We start from the raw sequence: 21,777 nt of genomic DNA on the forward strand, positions 1-21,777 counted from the left end.
ACAGCTCTAATCCTACAATTTAGCCATTTCCACAAGGAGGTTCTGTTGTCATCTTGAATTCACAAAGCCAACCAAGTACTGACATTTTTTTCTTCACAATGTTTCTAGAATAGAGCCTTGGAATGGCAACTAGATTTCATCAACTGTGAACATGGACTGATTGGTAGTGGCTGTGTGTAGGACAAAGTAGGAAAAAATGCTGTTAGTGATAAGTGGTGTCTGCCATGAGAGCAAAGGCCAAGGATTTACTATCCTTCATAATCCTTTTTCCGTACCAGATGCTGCTACAATTCAGGTTCCTTAGCCAGGCCAGGTCTGGTCTGCTAAGATAATGAATAAGAAATTGTTTAGTAAACTTTAAAGTGTTAATTATTCTTATTACGAATAATAATTTCCAGTTTTCCCCATTCCTAGATCCTTCCTATCTTGACATTTTTTGAATCAAAATCTTTGTGACTTCTCCCTACTTAGGGACTAAAGTTCAATCCCTAGGTTTGACGTTCAAGGTCTTCTAAAATCTGGCCTCAATTTATCTTTCGAACTTATCATTCACTATCTCCTCAAGCAAATACCATTCTCAGTTCTAGCCAAGTCAGTCTATTCAGTGTTGCAGAACACTCCATGAAAATTTTCTACTCCTAAGTTGCTCACACATTTTCCTACACTTGAACTGGGCTACTTCCTTATTCTGACATAAATTCTGTAGGCCATTTAAGGTTCTCATGCTCAAACCCCACAATGATGTATTAAAACCCACAGTGATACACCTATCTCTCCTATTATTCAAAACTTTATTATATGCTGGCTTGTAAAACTATCTTTACATGCATAATTTTTGTCTTCCCTGGCTTAGTGAACAACTGAGGGGTAAGGACTAAATCTTCCCTACCCTTTCCATGCAGTCCAAGATACCGGGAAGGTGTTATGTACTCAGCAAATCCTCAATTCTTGATCATGACTATATTTTATTAATAAGAATAGAGGAAATCATTTGATTAGCTTCATGCACTGCATACAAATCAATAAGCTCCTTTACTACTATGAATATTTCTTAGGTATTTAGGTATCCTCTGATATTTTTATGGCAACAAAAGTATTCACCTTACTGGAGGGAGAATTTCACTTAAAATTTTTTATTTTGGAACCAAAAAGAATGATAAACAACTTCACCTCTATTTTAATACTTAAAAACACTAGATAATTTGAGCTTCTCCAAGTTTAATATGAAAGTTTAACTTTAAAATCAAACTTTAAAATATTTCATTGTCCTAAAGTTACTGTGCATTTGTCTGATGATAATTTCGATCTCCATATTTTTAACAGCATTTTATATTCCCAGATGTCTTTCGCATTTCCTTTTGTTTCAATTTATCTGGTCTTTAATGAGTACTCCTTTTATAGAGACAGATTTCTATAGTAATCTTCAGGTCAAGTAAAAAATAAGTTAAAAAGCCAAATCATCATGGCAGAGGAACCAAGGACATAGAGAACAATTAAACTAACAGATAGTCATAGTAATTGAAATATGAAGTTACTACAAATCTTTCATTTGATTTTATTTTCTAAAGGGAGTTCTTCTAGATTCACCTCTTCAACATTACACCAGTTATTTGGTTTCTTTAAAAAAAAAGGGTAATAGGGACTTCCCTGGTGGTCCAGTGGTTAAGACGCCATGCTCCGTACAGGGGGCGCGGGTTCCATCCTGGTCAGGGAACTAGATTCCGCATGCCGCAAGTGAAAATCCCGCATGCTGCAACTAAGCCCCGGCGCAGCCAAATAAATAAATAATTTTTTTAAAATATGCTTTTCTAAATAAATAAGGGGTCATAAAGTCCTTTACAACACATTAACTCCAAAGGGAAACTGATGTTTTCTAATAATTCCACTCTCTTATATTAACACTATAGTGATGTAATCCTCTATTTCCTAGAATACTGATAGATACAATAAAGAAAAACAATACATTTTTGTTACACTACATTTATGAATATAGTTAAATATGCCAAATGTCTTCTAATTAGTAAACAATACTTTAAAAAATACTAGATTGTTCAGTTATACAGCAATAAGAATTTTATTTACAGTTAACAATATATATTAGATTACTCTGGAGAAGAGTGTATAAACTTGTTTTGCTTCCAGAACCTTTACAATGAAAGTGAACTCTATTAATAATGCTGAGTTCTTATCTGTTGGATCAAAGCTATGACTCTCAGACAGAATAATTTATAATGAAGCTGAACTCCATCTGCTCTTCTAAACCTCAACTTTTAATCATTCTAAAATAACCAAGTCAGTTCACTATAACTACTGAGTCTAACACTTAAAACTAAAAACTTAAAAAAAAAAAACTTATTTTTAACCTTAGATAATAAGCAATAAAAGGTAACACCAAACTATCATATCACTAATAAAGTTTCATGCAAGAAATGAGGTTCTAGACGGAACTGGTTAACAAAAGAGGAACTCTTTAAAATAACTCCATCTTAATTAAAAGGCATACTTATAATAAGCCAAAAATTCCTTGTAATTAGAATAAATAATTAATAATTCAAAGTTAGTGAGAGCTGATTATTCTATTACTAATGCTTTTTAATTCTGTTTACCCTGGTTTTTCTACGGTAAAATATCTATCAAATTATGATGCTAAGAAAAAGGTGAGTTAGAAATGGGAATCTGCAGTGAAATGACTGTAGATTATCTACCTTGCACTTAGATATATACTATCTTTGTCTCCACTGAGCAAAACACACATATTCCAAGGTTAACAGAAGCTCTGTTCTTTCCCTGCTAGAGTCCCTGGCAACTAGAACATTTAGAGTGGTAGAACATTAAAGGTGGAAAGACTGTGGTGTTACCTGTCCAACCACTCCTTTTCAGACCAGGAAAGTGAGGTTCAGGAAGGTAGATACCTGTTCACATTCACAATTAATTGGTGGCAGAGCATGGACTAAAACCCAGGAACTCCTAACTCTTATACCAGTATCCCTTTTTTCCTTTCCGGTCAGCAGCCAGAGGGGCTTAGGCTGCCCAGAAATTCCCCAAAGAGATTTGTTCCAGCTGCTGCTTAACTCTTAATTTACATACTCTATAATGTACTGACTTTAAGCCAAAATGTTAGAACTAATTTACCTAAATCAAAACAAATACAATATACAGTTCAAGATTTTACTTTAAAACCTCTCTGCCAGTAACAAGAAATCTAAACCAAGTAGTGAATAGTATTAATGACAACATTCTTTCACATGCTTCTCCAACTCCCAGAACACTTTGTAAGTGGCCGGCGTTCTAACAGCTTTACACACATTATTGCATTATTCTCTGAAATCCTTGACTAAGTCCATTTTACAAATCTAGACACTAAGGCTCATACTTGTTAAGAAATATGACTATACTATAGAGCTAAGAATAATAAAAAAAAGGATATATAAACCCAGATCTGCTGGATTCTTCTAAATCTCCTGTGCTTATAGTTCACCGCGTATGACACTCACTTTTGTACTCACCTTTTCCCTCTTCACTAGCCTAGGTTGCCTTCATGTCTTTGTCTATTCCAAATCCTGTGAATTTTTACCTTTTTTTTTCTCCTTAAATATCACTCAAGGTGAAATACATTCCCAGCACTAACTTCCCTCCGGGACCGCCTCAATTTAGGGCTTCATCAAGACAATCATCCCTCATAGGCACCTCTCTCTCTAAACCTATTTAAGAATTTAGCACAGAAACAAATGTTGGACAGCTACTGCTACCAACTACATTAGTTCAGCAGAAGAATTAAACCACTTTGTTCTCCTAATAAATGAAGACTGAAGTCCAGATACCATCTGTATTAGAAACTGAAGGTTTTAACAACCTGATCAAGCAATGAGAAATGCTGAATGAACTCCTAAGGAGTAAACAAGTTAGCTATTATAAGTATGCAATCAGTAAGTATTCAGTGATCTGTATGCTGGTTATTATAAAAATTATAGAAGACTATGTAGGCATAAGGTCTAATCTCCCAGAATTGTATATAGGGTGAGAAAACAAACAAAAAACTAAGGACTTTAAGCAAGTTTAAAACAAGTGCTGAGGAACTAAAGAAAATAAAAATTAAACTTAGTTAATAAAAATGCCTTCTTAAATATCACTAAATCCTGAAACAAACCAAATGAGTATGCAGGGAATGGTAATAGTTAACATTTCTAACCCCAATCCATCTGGACCAGAGGGATAGTATAAGGTTTTGTTTTCTCCCAATCCTTAATTTCTTACTTATTCAGGAATGTATATATTTAACTTTTCTTGGCAAGATGGATATACTCTTTACAGAAAATAAGTTAAATCACACACATGAAAGAAAGGCAACAGAACTAACTACAAAACTAGACCTAGTAATCTTGTTTCTAACCCTTCTTAATTGTTCTAAGAAAATACCACCAGCTAATAAATTGCAACAGAACTATTAACTTTATGTAAAATTACATAACATATATTTACATATAACTTTAAATGAACCTCAACTTTTTCAAAATCTATTTTTAAAAACTGTGGTAAAACTATAGCTTTACTGAAAATTCACCTCCTCCATGAAAACAATCAGCAACCTAGAGTTTCATTAACATCTAGGCATATTTACATCTAGTGACACATGCCTGTTTCTGCATACTTTTTCTGCTGGTGGTTTTATACCTGACTTTTCCCCAGTTCCCTTCCTTCATGCCCTTTACCTAAGGGGGATGAAATCCTACTGGAGTCTTTTGCTCCTTTATCCCACTAGCACTGCTTTAATTCACATCATCATCATATTTCATGCAGGTGATTGTAAACACGTATCTGATCTCCTTTGCCTCCAATCTAACAACCCTCAATCCACCTTCTATAATAGAGTGCCTCTACCTTTCTCCCCAAACTTTCTAAAAGTCAAATCTGATCTTGTGGTACCCCACTAACTAGTGCAATACTTCCTCAACTGCATCTCTTACACCTATGAAATACACATTGTTATCTGAAGGGGTTAGAGAAATGCTGTCCTGAAAGAGTTTATGGACCAAAGATTGAGGGAAAACCTATTAACATTTCCAAAGTGCTTCAGAATTACCCTATTAGAAAACAGTGGATTTTAGCAGTGGTTCTCAAACTGTGATATAAGTTGGAGACTTCTATTAAGCTTGCTAAAAATAGAAATGTCCAAGTTACACCTCAGACTCAATGAATTTGAATATTATCTAGGAATTTGGCCTAGCCATATGCATTTGTAATAATCTCCCCAATGATTCCAATGTATACCTAAACTTGAGACCCCTTCTTGCTCCATAACATACTATTAGGAGGTCCCCTGACTTCCCAAGCTGTTTCATACCTCTCATCAATCTGGGGGGTAGTTGGCCCTCCAAATCTCTGGACATGGAGGGCTGACTGCAAGGGACTTGAGCACCCGATGACGACTATACCTACTAATCTTCAATGTTCAGGTACTGACCATTCTAAAAAGCGTTTACTCATCCTCTCTTCTGATCTCCTAAACTTTTATAAAAATAATAGCATCTACACATATAGTCCTTCTAATCCACACAACCACCCCAAGAGATAGTATCCTTATTTTAGAAAAGAGAAAACCAATGCTAGGACAGGGGGCTTAAGAAACTTGTCCAAAGTGACCATATGAGTTTAAACCCTGATCTGCTGATTACAAAGCCAGGATACAGGATTTTCCATTGTGACATGCAGCCTCTTGCACATCACTCTGAAGTATTGACATACTCATCAGTTTACACATTTGTTTCTCTTTTTAGATACAGTAAGCTCCCTTAGTGCAGGCATCAACCCTGATTTTGACCTCAACATTTAGCTACTCAATACATATTTGCTGAGTGAAAGAAGGAATGAAACTCCTTGAGAGCTGGAACTACAACTACACCTGTTTCATTTCCTGAATTCTTAGATAGAGTTCTGAATACATCTTGCTAAACAAATTTGGTTTGACCTATAAATCTCATTGCTTCATTTTTTTTTTTTAATGAGACCATGTATTTCAGTATTGTACAAAAAACTGCATAGTCAGCAAAGGAAAAAAAAAAGGACTGTTCCAGAAAATTAACATATCATTCTTTACTCTGTAATTGGAGACTTCAAATATTAAAGTTAATCTCCACAACCATTTCACACCACAAGAGCAGGTAACTACAACAGTGTGGTTTTAAATGACAGAAATTCATTCTCTATCTATCGCTGTATTCTTCCACATCAGTCATTTTTTTGAAACCAGTAAACATTACAGGTAAGCACAGAGCAATTAGTCAGTATACTTGGGTATAAATGTAATGTCCTTCCTGCTTAAAGTTAATGCGTCTGGTAGGTTACACACGGTACAACTACTTGCTTTCTGATACAGATTACACAACAAAAGTGGTAAACCCACAAACTTTAAATAATGTCATTTTTAAAGTACTGAAGATTTTCCTAAGTTGAAAATATTCAAAAATTAGTGCTGCTTTAAGAGTCTTACACTTTAATTATATCAGTTTCCGATGAAAAATAGAAGTTACTATTCCTTTCATACCACTTTTAAATAAGTCAATAACAAGTAAGAAAAAAAACTCTTCTAAAACAACATGATGTAGTGGAAAGTACAACAGAGTAGGCATCAGGAGTCCTGGTTTTCTAGTTCTGGTTACATTACTAAATTGCTGGGTGACTTCGGGCTCACTGGCTCAGTTTTCTCATTGGTTTAAACAGTGTGTGTGGGGAGTAAAGGGCTTGACTGCCCTTACAGTTGTTTCCCCCAGTTCTCATTTTAAGCCACCCCCCCTCATTTTATTCTTCTAATCAGGTCTAACTTCTGAAATCTGAAACACATCTGAACTGAATGTAATGATTCAATCTCCTACTGGATGGCACAGGATACAAAGGGTAAACTCCTAGAAAATTAACAATTAATCTGGTAACTTCCCAGAACCTGTCTAATCCCAACTTCTCAAACAAGCAGGTGGAGTCTGGTTTGACACACTTAGCACTACTAAGAAAAGCTGTAAAAGGTACAGCCCTGTTGGCATTTCACTCGGTGCTTCCCGGGTTCCAGTGGCACATACTCCGCAGGTGTTAAGCAGTAAAGGGGGGAGAAAGGGACCCAAACAGCGTTCCAACAAACTCAACCACAGTTCAACCCAGCCAGCGCAGTAAGATGCAGCCTAACGAGGCCTACCCCGCAGAGCAGAACCTCCCCACCCGCAGAAGTGCCAGCGGCCCGTGTAATGAACGCTTCCGTCAACAGCACACATTCCCCTTCCCACAGCAAAGCTGCTCGCTCCCAACCGGCCATCGGGGCTTGGACCAGGCCGCACTGCACCAACCTAAGAACCATTCTCAGACCCCCAAAGGCCAAGAACTGCTGGAGACTGCGGTTCCTCTGCGCTTGGTGTGGGAGAGCAACATCTCCCACCAATGGAAAGAAAGAAAGAAAAGAAAACAACAAAAAAAAACCTCAAAATCAAAAAACAGTGGAGAGGAGAGAAAAACCAGGCCTGGGCGAGACCGCTGGAGAAATAAACCTCGTTTCTCTGCAATGGGGAGCAGTAGCATTTCCTGCCCTCATTCTGAACAGACGCACTCGACTTCATTCCTCAAAGGAATGAAGATCCTCAAAGGAGATTAAAAAACCACCTTATGGTCCGATTCATTCATATTTGGGCCTCGGTCCCCGACCGACCCACTCCTGAAACCTCTGGCATTGTGAAGGAAGGCGCCCCCAGATCGGCTGTAGGTGGAGAAGCGACGGCCAGTCCAGGGGCCCAGTTACTAAGATCAAGCATCTCGGGCAAGAAGAAAATCCCCGTGAGGCCTGACAGTAAAGTCTGAATCAGCAGCAAGGGCACGGACCCGGGTCCGACCGAGCAGGGCTCCAGGGCAGGCCTGCGGAGGTGACACTTCCCTGCGTGCTCCCCGGGCAGGTCCGGGAGGCGGCGTCCGGCCGCGCCGGCCCGCACCCAGGAAGCCGGGCCGGAGGGCCGACGCGGGGCCGGAGGGCCGACGCGGGGCCGGGGCCGACGGGAGGCCTGGCCGGCAGCACCACCGCCCACCCGCGCCGCTCCCGCCTCCTTCCCCACTCCCACTTCCCGGCCCTCCAGCCCGGGCCCGTGAGGTAAGGTCGGGGGCGGCGACGCGGGTCTCGGCCACTGACCACACATTTCTTGCCCAGGAAGGTGAAGAGGGACTCGTTCTCCTGCGGGGTGAGCAGCAGGGACCCCACGTTAGTGACCCTCCGCGGCGGCGGCGGCTGCTGCTGGCCGGAGCTCATGGTTTCGCCGGCGGGGTAGGGAGGCCAGGGCAGTCTCCTCCAGCGAGTGGGCGAGCGCTCGTCCCCTTTCTCGGTGACAGGGGCGGGAGGAGGGTAATCAGAGGCGCAGCATCTCGCAGCTCCGCCGGCGCGGGGAGGAGGCCACGGGAAGGAGGAGTCGACGGCGGGCCGCGCTGAGAAAGGGAAGCTCCCAGCTCCGGCCGGCCCAGGCTCTGGCCGGAGGCTCGTTGTCTTCGCACTCCGGCGACTGCGCTAAACTCCCAACTCCTCCTCCAACCCTCCTTCCGCGGCGGCGGCGGCGGCGGCGGCGGCAGCGGCGGCGGCCGCACAATTCAACATGGCAGCGGGGACGGGCGAGACCACAGGACGCAAGGCGCGGGGGAGCGCGCCGGAAACGCGCGTCTGCGGCCCCGGGAGGACCCCCCCCCACGACGCGGCTGGCTTCGCCGCGCCGGACCGAGGCCACACCCCCTTCCGGCCGAGGGGCGGCCGGATGCGGGGCTGCGGGTCAGGCGCGGGCTCTCGGGTTTGGGCTTCTTTCTCGGGTGTTTTCCGCTGGCAGAGCCCTGGAGGGAGGAGGCGTCTGGTCTCCGTGGCCGAGCTGCCCGTCTCTCTTATGCTGACGCACACCTTTGCGGAGCTTCAGTGCAGACCCAGGTCATCCTCCGCGGACGAGGTCGCATTTCTGGGGCGCGACAGCCGGACGTTCACGCCGCTTGTCAGAAAGGTCTGGAATCTGCAGACGGAAAATGGGAGAAGGGACGCGCTCCCCCGTGCTCCTCGCTGGTTCCGTCAGAGCCGCAGGTGCCTACGGTTTCTCAGAGTTTGTCCAGACTTCAGCAGTGGGAGTGGGAGTGAAGGACCAGGTCTCTCCCAGAATTCTGAAACAGAGATCTTGCTGATGGATGTTCCGAGAAAGCAGACGCACTTAGAAAAGATTTCTACCGCCCGCTGGTGTGTCTCGTAGGACAAATGTGTTTGTAACATTTCAGTTCAGCCTCTTCTCGAAGGGTCCTCCACACATTTCCCCCCCCGTTTTGTGAATTAAAAAATATTTCTTTTTTCCCCCCTCTCGTTTTTTTCTTTCTCTCAAACCCCAAAGACTTTGTGTTCTCTTTATCCAAAATGAATGTGCCCATTTTGGGGTGTCACCCAGGGAAATACATATTGTGATTTAATCCTTAGAACTTATAGATCTCAGGAGTTTTTTTGTTTTTGTTTTTGTATGTCTCAGAATACTGAAAGCCACCTAGGATAACCCCCTTTGTTCAGTAAATTAAATACCAGACAGCTTTATTAAAACCAAGTTTTGGAATATGTAAATGATAAATAATACCCACTGCTGTGAATTATAAATAAGCACCTCCACTTTAAACAAATTAGCATTTATTGCATAAACTTTACCATCATGTTTGCTTGCTATTCTGTTAAAACAAAAGAGTTACCTATATTAAACTTAGGACATCTGTCCTTTGCCAAATGAAATTTGGTAAAACTATTTGATTTTAATATTTCTGAAAGCTCCCAGTACAAATCTTGGATGTACTAAACAGATTGCTAAACCATTATCAATACACTTTAAAAATATAAAAAATTTGGGCTTCCCTGGTGGCGCAGTGGTTGAGAGTCTGCCTGCCGATGCAGGGGACAGGGGTTCGTGCCCCAGTCCGGGAAGATGCCATATGCCGCAGAACGGCTGGGCCCGTCAGCCATGGCCGCTGAGCCTGCGGGTAGGGAGCCTGTGCTCCGCAACGGGAGAGGCCACAACAGTGAGAGGCCCGCGTACCGCAAAACAAAAAAAAAAGTGAGGTTCCTATATATAAAAGCCACAGTGATAGTGGAAAGCATTACCAATTCTTGAGAAGTAGAGATTAGTTCCGTAATATTTTCAAACCTGTGAACCAGGATAGTAACAGAAGTATAGGCTTCAGATAGGCCTAAGTTGGAGTTCTTATTCTGTCATTCTAACCTTACGGACTTTGGCCAAGTTGCTATTCTGAGTTTGTTTCCTCATCCATAAAGTGAAAATAATTTCTGTTGAATAAAGGTGTAGCATAAACAGATAATTCAACATACTTCAAAGTTACAAAATTTACCAAGATAACGTGTAAAATACCTGATACAGAGTGGTTACTCAAATACTATTTGTCCTGTCATTGACCATCCTTGCCTGTGGTCTGCTCTGCCTTCCCTTAGCTAAGGGAGCAAGCGTTGAGCTGAAATGTGTACTTTTACCTTGGTCGTATCTAAGCATGCTACTTTGAAAATTGTCCTTCGTATTTGGGACTCTATATAGTTTTTCAGATAGATAGTGGTGAATTTGGGGCATAATTTCTTTGTTAGCAGAATTTCTAGTTAGGCTATATGTTATGTCACATAGGTTTATGTGTCCCAGTATGCTGAAATTACAAAACTTTTTGAAACTATCAATCTAGAGACAGAATCATATTAATTTCTCATAAAAACTGAAAGATAGCAATTTTTATGCCAGAATGCCAGCTTTTAAACGTTGCAGACTACCAAACTATTTTGAAGATAGGAGAGAGAGATGTGGAAAAGGACTGAAAAAAGAAGCTATAGGAGGATAGTTGAATGGACAGTAGCTATGAGTTGAAGAATCTGTCCCGTGCTGACAACTGTTGGGTTCCAATCCTTTCACAACCTGTTGTTAGTCTAGACTATTTATGTTTTAATTGATTTTTTTTCTTTCAGGAAATTTTCAACAACTTATCTATTTCTAAATGCAATTTTCTGAGTCTTTTGCCCTTGTTCTTTTTTCTTTAGAAATGAGGATGGGAAATTATAACGACCATAGGCTTTTGTCTCAAGCCCAAAACATGTCTTTAACTTTTCCTCAAAATTTTAAATATGGTTTTGTCCACAGAATTGCAATTTAAGTTCTTATTTTCTACCCCTTCATTGTCGTTTTTGCTTTTCTCTAGGCTTTTTCCAGCTTTTTGTTCTTAATTCTTAAATTGTGGGAAATGTAAGCGTGGACATTGCATTGGCAATAGGACTTCCTTACTCTCATGAACATGTGAACAAGCAATATTTGGATTTTCCTACCTTACCATGCATACAAGGATTCTATTTTTCCACGATCATCCTGAGACCAAGCAGTACCAGCTGTATTTGTTTGAAAGGTTTTAGCAAGTCCCCTTCTTCCTTTGATTCTTGAGAGCATATCCTTTATTTGGCAGAACACAAGACAACCTTCTCTCTGTTTTCTTTGGCAAGTTATTTTCTTATCTCAAATTCTTTTTACCCAGTTTGAGAGACTGGATTTGATCCAGGAAATAAGAAGGATTCTATTTCCCTTCAACTAAGTATCTTGAAGTTTGTAAGCTAGGTGAAGAAGACTGTAGGGATTCTATCTTCCTGTAGGTATAAAATGCATAAGCTGTCTTAAAATGTCTATGGATATCACTCAGAATAAGGCAATTCATGTTTAATTTTTCCTATTGACTTTCCTTGACTCACTTAGAATCTATTTTAGGTCTTTTATTTTCTTCTCTCTTTGCTATAATCCTTTAAGGTAAAGTCCTCATTTTAACAGAAAACATTAGGGTAGCTTATTTACGGAAAGGAAGGCATTTTTTTCAGATGCATTCCCTGCCGTTACTGTTATACTTTGCCAATTTCTCCTGTCCTAGTGCTCTGTTAATCCACTTTTCTCCTTTACAAATATCATTGTTTATGTACTGTTACAAGTCCTCTGAAGCACCCTGTTCCCCTTGCTAATGTTAATCATTTAAAAATGGAATGACACCCTTCCTTGTAGGGGAATGTAGATGTAGCTGCACACAGGGATCTGTGACATTCAACAGCCATTGTAGTCATAATTACCAATCCTGACTTGCTGCTTTCCCATGGCAGAGCTGAGTTGTAGAGACAGAACAACAGCAAACCTGGCTGCTGCAGGAGTGGTGAATGTCACTTCCCACACGCAACCTCCAAGTGCCATGGGTTTAGAATATGCGCCTTGTAAAATATCTCTGCACGTTTATGCGAATGTTGCATATAGAAATGTTTAAGAGAATTTGTCCTTGTCCTCCCAAGTTAAATGTTTTATTTTTCATCAACTAAAATCTTGAAAAGTAAGCTAGCAAATGATATTCCACTCCCTCTCCCTTTTAAATTCATTTTGAGTACAAGCCTCTCTGGGGCTTACTTTTTTAGAAATAGACAGCTTATTTACAACCCATTCTGATTTCTTATTGGTCTTAGTGGAAAACTGAATTCTTAATCGTGCTAGTGAATTACCAGTGATAGTTACTACCACTACATGGCCAGTACCACTAGTCTCCACATACCTAATACATAGCTTTATTCAAGAAATTATTTGAAATATGTATGTTATAGTTCCCAGGATGCTGCTAACTGTTTTTTTTTCTTTTCCACTGCTCTTTAACTTTAATGAATACTCAGTGGTCCTCAGTTGGATTATTCCAAATGAGAGAGGGCAGACATTGGCTTCTTTATTTTAGTGTGCTCAAGGTCAGTCTACCTTATGGATGAGTAGGCAGTTTGGATACTTATGATGTTTTGACGATGTCTTGAGTCTCCATGGATTACTTCACTGAAAGTATTGAGATGAAGGATATGGACTCTTCTACCATATAACTTTTTTGTTGTAATTTTGATCAAATTTGTTATTTCTATTTCAGTAATTTTTGCGTTCATTTTTATTACTCTTTTCTTCAGGTTTATTAGTAGTTCATTTTCCATTTCAGAGTTGAAATCTAGGCTTACATATTTTCTTTTTCTTTTAATTGAGATATAATTAACATATAACATTATATTAGTTTCAGTTGTACAACGTAATTCAATATTTGTACATATTGCAAAATACATATAAATTTTTAAAAATCAATTTTTAGCTTTATTAAAAATGATACATTCACATGATTTAAAAAATAAAATGATACTACAAAGCTTATAACAACAGCATAACCCAGAAGCTCCATGCTTCCTTCTCTACCCCCATTTACTCCCCCCCAGAGTCATCCTCCACTCTGAACTGTTTCTTTTGGTATTTACATTACAATATTTACATTCCTGTAGGGCTTTTACTTTGTTGGGTTTATTTTCCCCTCGATGATTTCTTCAAATTTTCTTTTGTTTAATTGTTTCATTTCTTCTGTATTCTTTAACAACTGTAAAATCCCTCCCCATACTCTTTTCCACATAATCAAATGTATCAGGAATCTATTAGATGTACTTATGTTGTTTTTGTTTGTTTGTTTTAATCAGAGACCTGTCTCCCAGGGCCCTCCGCTTAATCTAGACTGTTGCTCTCTTGACTGCATGGCTGTTGTCTGGGATTTCCTTTCACCTCTTTTGTGTTGGGTTCTCTGATTCTTGGATCCTATGTTAACTATCTTGTTTTTTTCCCTTGTTTGGATAGCATGTATTCATTAGTGACTTCCCTAGACAAATATATGTAAAAAGTAAAATTTTTGAGACCTTGCACATCAGATGTCTTATTCTAATCTCACAAGTGGCTGATAGTTTAACAGGGTCTAGAATTTCAGATTGAAAATCTCTATCCTTCAGAATTTGGATGTGTTATTCCATTGATTTCTAATTTTAACATTGCTGTTCAAATATGATGTTATTCTGATGCTGATCCTTTGTGTGTGGCTATTGTCTCTAGAAGTTTTTAGGATCTTCTATTTGCTCATGGAATTCTAAAATTTGATGATATACCAACAGTGGGATCTTTTAACATTTATTGTATTAAATGGGTATTTCAAATGCCCTTTCTATCTAAAAACTCATGTCCTTTAGTACTGGAAAGTTTTCTTGTGTCACTTTCTCATCATTTTCTCCACTCTTTTCTTCTCTTTTTGATGTTTTTTTCTTCTCTTTCTGAAATACCTCTTGGTCATATGTTAGGCCTCCTGATTCATTCTCTATGCAACTAGGAACTACACCCAGGTTTCACTCTGGAACTGCTGCAGTGAACAGTGATCTGTTGTCATGTCTGGAGAGACACTGTAAATCCAATGCTAAAGTTGAGAACTAGAAACTAGAATTCTTCTGGGTTTCTAGAAGCTGTATATTTCTGCTGCCACCCTTGTGCCACCTGCTTCTTTATGTGCTTTGAAGTCACATTTGCCCATGAGTTGTCTGTTTAGAGAAAAGTCACAAAGCTGTGCCCTAGCTGGAAGAGAGCCTGAGATTTCAGGTTCAACTTTAGGGATCTGCAGATTCATAAGGTCAGAAGCTCCCTGAACATAGGAGGAGTATTTATAGGTACTCAGCAACTAGTTAATTTAGTTGGGGAGAAGTTAGCAAGAGACAGTAGGAACTTTAGGACACTGGATGACTGGAGAGGAGGTCTTTTTAGACAAAGCAAGAATATAAAATATTAAACATAAATAGTACTTGCTTTCCAATTTTATGAAAGTGATAACGATAGCATTTTGTGTACTGCATTACATGCATATAACATACATACCTGAGAGAATTATAAAACTTTGTCTCTTCGAAGTAAGCAGTCCTTTTTATTCCATTTTTTGTCTTTAATATGAACTAGCAATTTTTTTTCCCTCCACATAAATTAGGTTATTTGCCCTTGGAAAGCTAGTAATGGTTGAATGGATTGGTACCATAAGATAATACATTTTGATGTCATTTATCTATGAATAGCTACCTAGCTAATCCATTAAAGAAAATCATAGTGTATCATTTTAATATAATATATTGTCATAGCCAGTGATATACAGATTTTCCATTTGGAAATTATCATTACTTTTTAAATGTCTGTCTCCATTGTTATTCTTAAGGCTGTCTGAGAGCTGGGAGCATGTCTTATTCATCTTGATATCTTCGTAATGTTGAACCTATACAATATTAAATGTATACTTATAAATCAAGTGATCACATCTGATCCAAGGCACAATATGTGAATATTTTTCATGAGGTACAAAGATAGCTATACATGGTCTGAAATCAGGTCAAGAAACTTAGAGTCTTGTCCAAACTCTGCCACAGAGTATTAAGCATGTGATATTCTGCGAGCCCTGGGAGAGAAAATGCAATCTGCAGAAATCAGCACACAACCTAAGGGGAGCAGGGAGAGGGGTCGTGGCTAACAGCAGTAGACAGGAATGGCCTCCACCTTGGATGACCAGCAAATTAATGCAAGTCCAGAGCATGAAGTGATTTTTTTTTTTTTTTTTCCTGAACAGGAGTAGATATCCAGGGTCCCAGTCTGAGAGGAGAAATACAGGGTATGTTTTTTTTTTTTTTTTTGCGGTACGTGGGCCTCTCACTGTTGTGGAGCACAGGCTCCGGACGCGCAGGCTCAGCGGCCATGGCTCACGGGCCCAGCCGCTCCACGGACCGGGGCACGAACCCATGTCCCCTGCATCGGCAGACGGACTCTCAACCACTGCGCCACCAGGGAAGCCCCAGGGTATGTTTTATGGGTTTCTGGGAGTAATAGTTTTTAGCTTGGTGCAATTGCCAGAACAGTAAATCAAGGTTGACTTGGTTTGGGAAAGCAACTCTGGAAGCAAATACTGGAGTAAGAACAAGAACCAGAACAAGATATAGTAGACTGGCCATCCCTAGGATCTTGGGGGAATAGACCAGTAGTTCTGAAAATGTGGTTCCCCTGACCAGTAGCATCACTTGGGAACGCGTCAGCAATGCAAAATCTCAGGCACCACGTTGAATCAGAAACTGAATTAGGAATGTTGGAGGTAGACCTCATCAGTTCATGTTTAAAAGAGCCTTCCGGGTGATTACGATGGCCAGGCCTCCATGAGGGCGTCCAGGGGATTCAAGATTCAAGTTACCTCCACCAACAAGCACCTTCCCTCTCCTCCCCCAACATATGACACTCAGTAGTGTATGTCAGGCTGTATCTGAATCCCATTGCTTTTTTGGGAGGGAGCTATAAAACCCCCTGGGATATATTCTTGTCAGTTTGAGGCCTAGATAATGTAGGCTCTGTAGGGACAATGTCTTCATTGTTCACATCTGGCAAAACAGCTGCTAGGGCAAACGGATTAGCTGTTCTAATCTGAGTTCTGATATTAACTAGCCATGTAATCTTAGTAAAGTGACTCAGCTTCTGTATGCTTCCATTTACTGCTTTGTGAAATAAAAGGAATGAATTACTGATTGCTAAGGTCCTTTTCAGCTTAAAATTATATAATCAATCCCATGGGAAAAGACATCCAGCTTTTTAAAAAGTAAAAAGTAAAAAAAAAGTAAAAAGGCAGTGCAAAAGAGAATATAAACAATATTTTTTTTATTATTACAAACAACCTTTTGGTGGTATAGAAATGAATATGTAAACCTTATTATAAGCCTACCTCTAAGAGGGGGTGATAAGAATTACAATCCCTTGAGCATAAATATCCTACTTTTAATTACCTCAGTAGAAAGGAATGGGTGATTTGTGACTGTGGTTTCATGGAATTATGGCTCTAATATGTATCATTTATATTCAAAACTAGATTGCATAATACTTGATCATTGTTAAATCAGTCATGCCTCTCAATTCCCCATGGCTGGAAGTTAATATTTTTGGGGTTTTTTTGTTTTTTTTTAAGTAGTTGAGGAAAAACATTGAACACTCAAATAATATAGCCAAAGTCAGTGGTCATGTTAGAATAAGTTCCTTATTCCTTGTTTGGGAATCAAGGGGCCTTAGCAATTATTTGTTCAAACTCCTCGTTCACCCGTGTCTAAAAATGGAAAAGGCAGAGAAGTATAAGAGAATATGTGGATGTATATGGTTTGTTATTTAGCAACAGCTGTCGATTAAATGTGTCTAAAAATTTCACTGAGAGGCAGCATGATATAATGAAAATAATGCGGTCCTTATAGTCTGACAGACCTAGGGTGAAGACCAGCTCTACAGTGGTCAGATTACTTCACTGTAGCTCAGTTTTCTCATCTGTAAAATAGAGATAATACCTACCTCATGGTTGTAGGGAATAAAATTGAAATAATGTATATAACAGCACCTGCTACAAAACCTGGCACTTAATGGTTGCTCACTGAATGGTAGCTATTGCTACTAAATAGAACTAAAGTTAATGGATCTCCCACACACAAAAAAAGATTTTCCAGAATCCTTTTTTCTACTCAGCCATAAACTTGTAACCTGAACACCCTATAGAGTGTAGAACAAGTTTTAAAACTTATTTCCCTTCTGTTTTCTCAGTTCTTAAGTTTCCAATACCAAACAAAATATTTTGTCATCTCATCAATAATTACAACTTTGCATATTATTTAAGGATCGAATCCCTAAATCTTAGTATTGGAGTACCCATTTTATCTTATTGCTTAAATTATTCCTGTGTTTCTCCAGAATCTATTTGTCCTCGAGATTTTTTTTAAAAAAATCATCATTAGTACTTGTATTAGAGCAGGTTCCCTAGAAACAAAGCCTGAGACAGGGGTTCAGGCACACATGCTTTATTGAAAGAACGTTCTTCAGGAAACACTTACAAGGGAATGAAGGAAGCTGCATAGGGAAGGGGAAATCACTGCACAGTTGACATGTCTGATGAAGTCTAGCCTTAGCCTGATCCAAGACAATGAAACACTGGATCATAAATGAAATTTCACTTCACAGAAATGTCACCTTGAGGCAAGAGGTTCAGCCTTTTGTGTGTCACTTATTACACACTCAGCCATTGGCTTTGGGAAGAGGGAGCTTTGGGATTTGGGTGCTGACTCCCGTTAGCCAAAAGCAATGCCAAATCTCTGGAGAAGGGAGCAACTGTGAGCTGTTAGCAGGCAACACTTCCAGCAGCTGGGAGCTGGGTGCATGAACTGGTCAAGGGAAACTGTCAACAGTGTAGTTCCTTTAAGTGGAAGGTTTCTAAATCCATGATTTTCCATTGCACTCACAGGATGCCAAATGATAATTTCTATATCTGTACGAGTTGATATCTGGCTCACACTCTGTTAGACAAGTCGTGTGCCCTGGCACCCAGAGGAGACATCTTTTCCTAATTCCTACAAAAGCATTGAATAGACTAGTGACAGCTCTAAAGCATAAGCTGCAAGTGAAGGGCCTCAATAACTAGTCCTGAGCAGGGCAAGGAAAGCAATACTGACATGTTTAAAGTGAAATAGGACTTGGATATAAGTTATCTTTTCATCAAAGTCCAATAATTGTTTTTCTCTGCTTGGTCAGCACTCTCACTGAGTGAACCCAGCTGGAAATCAGCTGATTTGGAAGCTGGGAATTGTATCTTGTAAGGGTGACCCCCCCTACAATACAGAACCGAGCAGAGACAGGGTGAGAAATTGGTTCGATAGCAATTTCTCAAGGACAAGTACAGTTATTTGCTAAAATAACCTTAGAAGGTTGTATTTGGCCGTCTAAGTTCCCAGTCCCTGTATCTCCTTTGGGCATAGCAGCATATATATATATATGTTTTCAAATCATTTCCTTTTGGCTGTACTTTTCCCATTCAGTTTCCGCTCATTGCTAGCTTTCAGATCACTTACTGATCACTGGTATCCATATGTCATCTTTACTCGTCTATATTTTCCTGTAATAGATACCTATTCTTTTTCAAAAGCTGATGTTCATGATCCTGAGTAGTGGTAGCCACATTTATATTTTGTGACCTTGCCCTTAGAAGGTCACATCTAAGGTTTAAGGCCCTTCTGGCCATAGAAGATTGGACCAGGGCTAAATAATCTCTGGGCCAACAAATTTGTTTCCTGAGATCTGGGGATCATGTATTCTAGATGTTAGTATACGCTGATTGCATAAACTAAGGACATATAAATTCAAGGAATGTGGGGTGGCCATTTTCTGCTGTGTTCATGAAAGAAGAACAAAGCAATTTACAGAGAGAAATTGGAATGAAGCGGACTTAAAGAAAGAAGCAAAGATGTGAGATCATGGGATCTCTAGAGAGGGAGATAAAAGGAAGAGAAGTCTCCATCCCTGCTAGCTTTCCATTTCCTAGTTGAGGGCCAGTATCAGTTCTTGTTCCTGGATTCTCCATCGTCCTATGTAAGTTCCTCTTTTTTGGTTTATTCCAGAGCTCTCTGAAAGTGCACCTCAGGTGGTACTGGAACCCAGTTGCACCTCAGCTGGAACTTGAACCCACAGTCTTCCAACTGAAAACCACAACTCATCTCAGGACTTAATGAAGCTCAGGTTCTTTATGTCTCGGCACAGAAGGAATTCAGTAAGAGGCAAAGTGATAGGTAAGAAGTAGATTTATTAAAATAGGACGCTTGTGAAGGATTCAAGCGGGCAGGCAAGTTCTTGGGGCAGGCTCTGCCCCAAGAACTAAGTGGGCTACATTTTTATAATCAAAAGAAAAGTGGGGAAGGGTAGAAGACCACCTTCCTCAAAAGATGTTGCAAGAAAATGGGGCATGAGAGGATGGTCATATCCCGGGTCTCAGCTGAGTCCCTGGGACAGGCTGCCAAATGAGGGTCCTTGGCTTCGTGCAGGAAAGAATTCAAGAACGAGCCAGAATAAAGTGAAAGCAGGTTTACTTAGATACTCATTCCATAGGCAGAATGGGGTCCGTCTCAGAAAGTGAGACAGCCCTGGGAGATACACACTCCATAGATAAGAGTGTGGACCATCCCAGAGGTGAGAGAGCCCCCAGGCTGCAGGAGTGGTTAGTTTTTATGGGCTGGGTAATTTCATAGGCTAAGGAGTAGGAAGATAATTCCAACTCTTTTGGGGGTGTGGGTGGGGATTTCCAGGAACTGGGCTATGTTTTGGCCTTTGATGGTTGGCCTCAGAACTGACATAACACCTGTGGGTGTGTCATTTAGCATGCTAGTGTATTATAAAGAGTGTATAATGAGGCTCAAGGTCTACTGAAAGTCTAATCTTCCACCGTCTTGGGCTTAGTTGGTTCCAACCAGTTTATGTCTTAATCCTCAATGGCTATGTCATTCTTTTAATGGTTGTGCCCTGCCCCCTTCTCTCCTGTCTCATTTCTATTACCTGCACCTAAAAGATCCTTGACCAAGATAACATTTTAAACTAATTTGAACAAGTTGTTTAAAAATTAAGTTTCATATTTTCTTTCTCCCATTTCCATTTTCCTCCTTTAAGATTTGTAGGAAGATAAAGACAGTGGAATACTGGCACTTCTTTTTTACCTGGATACTCTTCATACTGAAATTCCTGTATGTTTACGTTATATTCAATTAGACTAGGACTCTGAATTGATGAAAGAGGGAAGTTCTAATAAGCATCCAGACTGACTTGGTACGATGACTCAGCTCCTACGTAATGATGGTGTCTATGTGCATGCACATTATAGTGTTCTGACACACGTAAGGAGCATGTGTCATTCTTTCACAATTTGCTGTTTTCATGCAGGCTCATACACATCCCAATCTTATCTTCCTCAGGCTCTCCAAGCACCATTGGATTTAATCTAGATCTGTAGCTCCGACTGATAAGCTCCTTAAAGGCATGGTGCACAAATTCGAACTCATTGATCTTGGTTGCAAATCTTTCTTCTTAAGGTGTTTTCTTGTCTTAGTGAATAACACAGCTGTGTACTCTTTTCCAGTCAGAAACCTCAAAACCGTCCTGTCCTCCTATCCCTCACACTGTCCCCGTCCTCTCTCCAGTCGCTGTAGCCTGTCAGTTTTACCTCCTGTTCACTCTCTATCATCACCTCTTTTTCGTCTCTTCTGCCTACGCCCCAAATCAGACCATCATTGACTGCCTTCTTGGTCTCCCTGTTTTAAGTCTCACTGCTGTGCCCCCAGTTCATCCTGTACATTTTTGCCAGCAAGCAAGTGAGAAGCCGATCATGTTCACCTCCCTAAAAATTTCTTCAGAGATTCCTCATTACTTAACAGGGTAAGATTTAAGCTCCTCACTCAGATATATAAGGCCCTTCAATATCTATCCCTCCCAACTTATTCAGCCTCATGCTCTGGTAACTCTTCCCCCTGCGCCCAACCTCTTACACTTCACACTCCGTCAGTGCTTAGAGTTGCTTCAACAGGCCACATTTCTCACACCTTATTCCCTCTGCTTGGAGTGTCCTCTCCTTTTTCCCTAAGGTTGTCTGTGTGGCAAGCCCTCCTTCAACAACCAGGTCAAGTATTTACCACTTTTGTGAAGGCTTTTCTGAATTTCCCAGGTAAGGTGCCCTTTTCTCCTTGGTTCCCACATCGAAACTTCCACGCAATTCCGCTACAGCTTAAAATGAATTAAACTGATGTGTATTTACTTGTTTCCTCATTTGACTCTAAGGTGATGGATCCTGTATTTTTATGTGCATACGACCCCATATATGTGTATTTTTCAGTTACATGATCCCCCACTGCCTAGCACAGATTCTCAATAAATATTTGTTGACTAAGAATTAGAGAAACATGAAAGGGAAGGGAGGAAAGAAAGGAAGGGAGGGAAAAACTAAAGGAGGACTGTTCAGAGTTCTAAGAAACTGCTTCATATCCTTGTAGTTCTCAATATCCTTTTCTTCTAAATAATCCTGGCTCTCCCAATGCAAAATTTTTGAATC

General features: G+C 40.1%; 1 protein-coding gene across 3 annotated transcripts in view; it reads right to left on the reverse strand.

Moving 5' to 3' along the window:
* Positions 1-8,554, reverse strand: part of WASL (WASP like actin nucleation promoting factor) — a 71,479-nt gene extending 62,925 nt beyond the window's left edge. Inside the window, exon 1 of one of the 3 annotated variants that reach the window (XM_060020816.1) lies at positions 8,159-8,554. In XM_060020816.1, coding sequence (XP_059876799.1) covers positions 8,159-8,275 — 117 coding nt within the window. In that variant the 5' untranslated portion in view covers positions 8,276-8,554. The remainder of the gene's footprint in view (positions 1-8,158) is intronic. The other 2 variants (XM_060020815.1, XM_060020817.1) reach the window with 2 other exon arrangements.
* Positions 8,555-21,777: the final 13,223 nt, after the last annotated feature.

Source organism: Delphinus delphis, chromosome 9, assembly GCF_949987515.2.
Source record: "Delphinus delphis chromosome 9, mDelDel1.2, whole genome shotgun sequence".
Taxonomy (NCBI): Eukaryota; Metazoa; Chordata; class Mammalia; order Artiodactyla; family Delphinidae; genus Delphinus; species Delphinus delphis.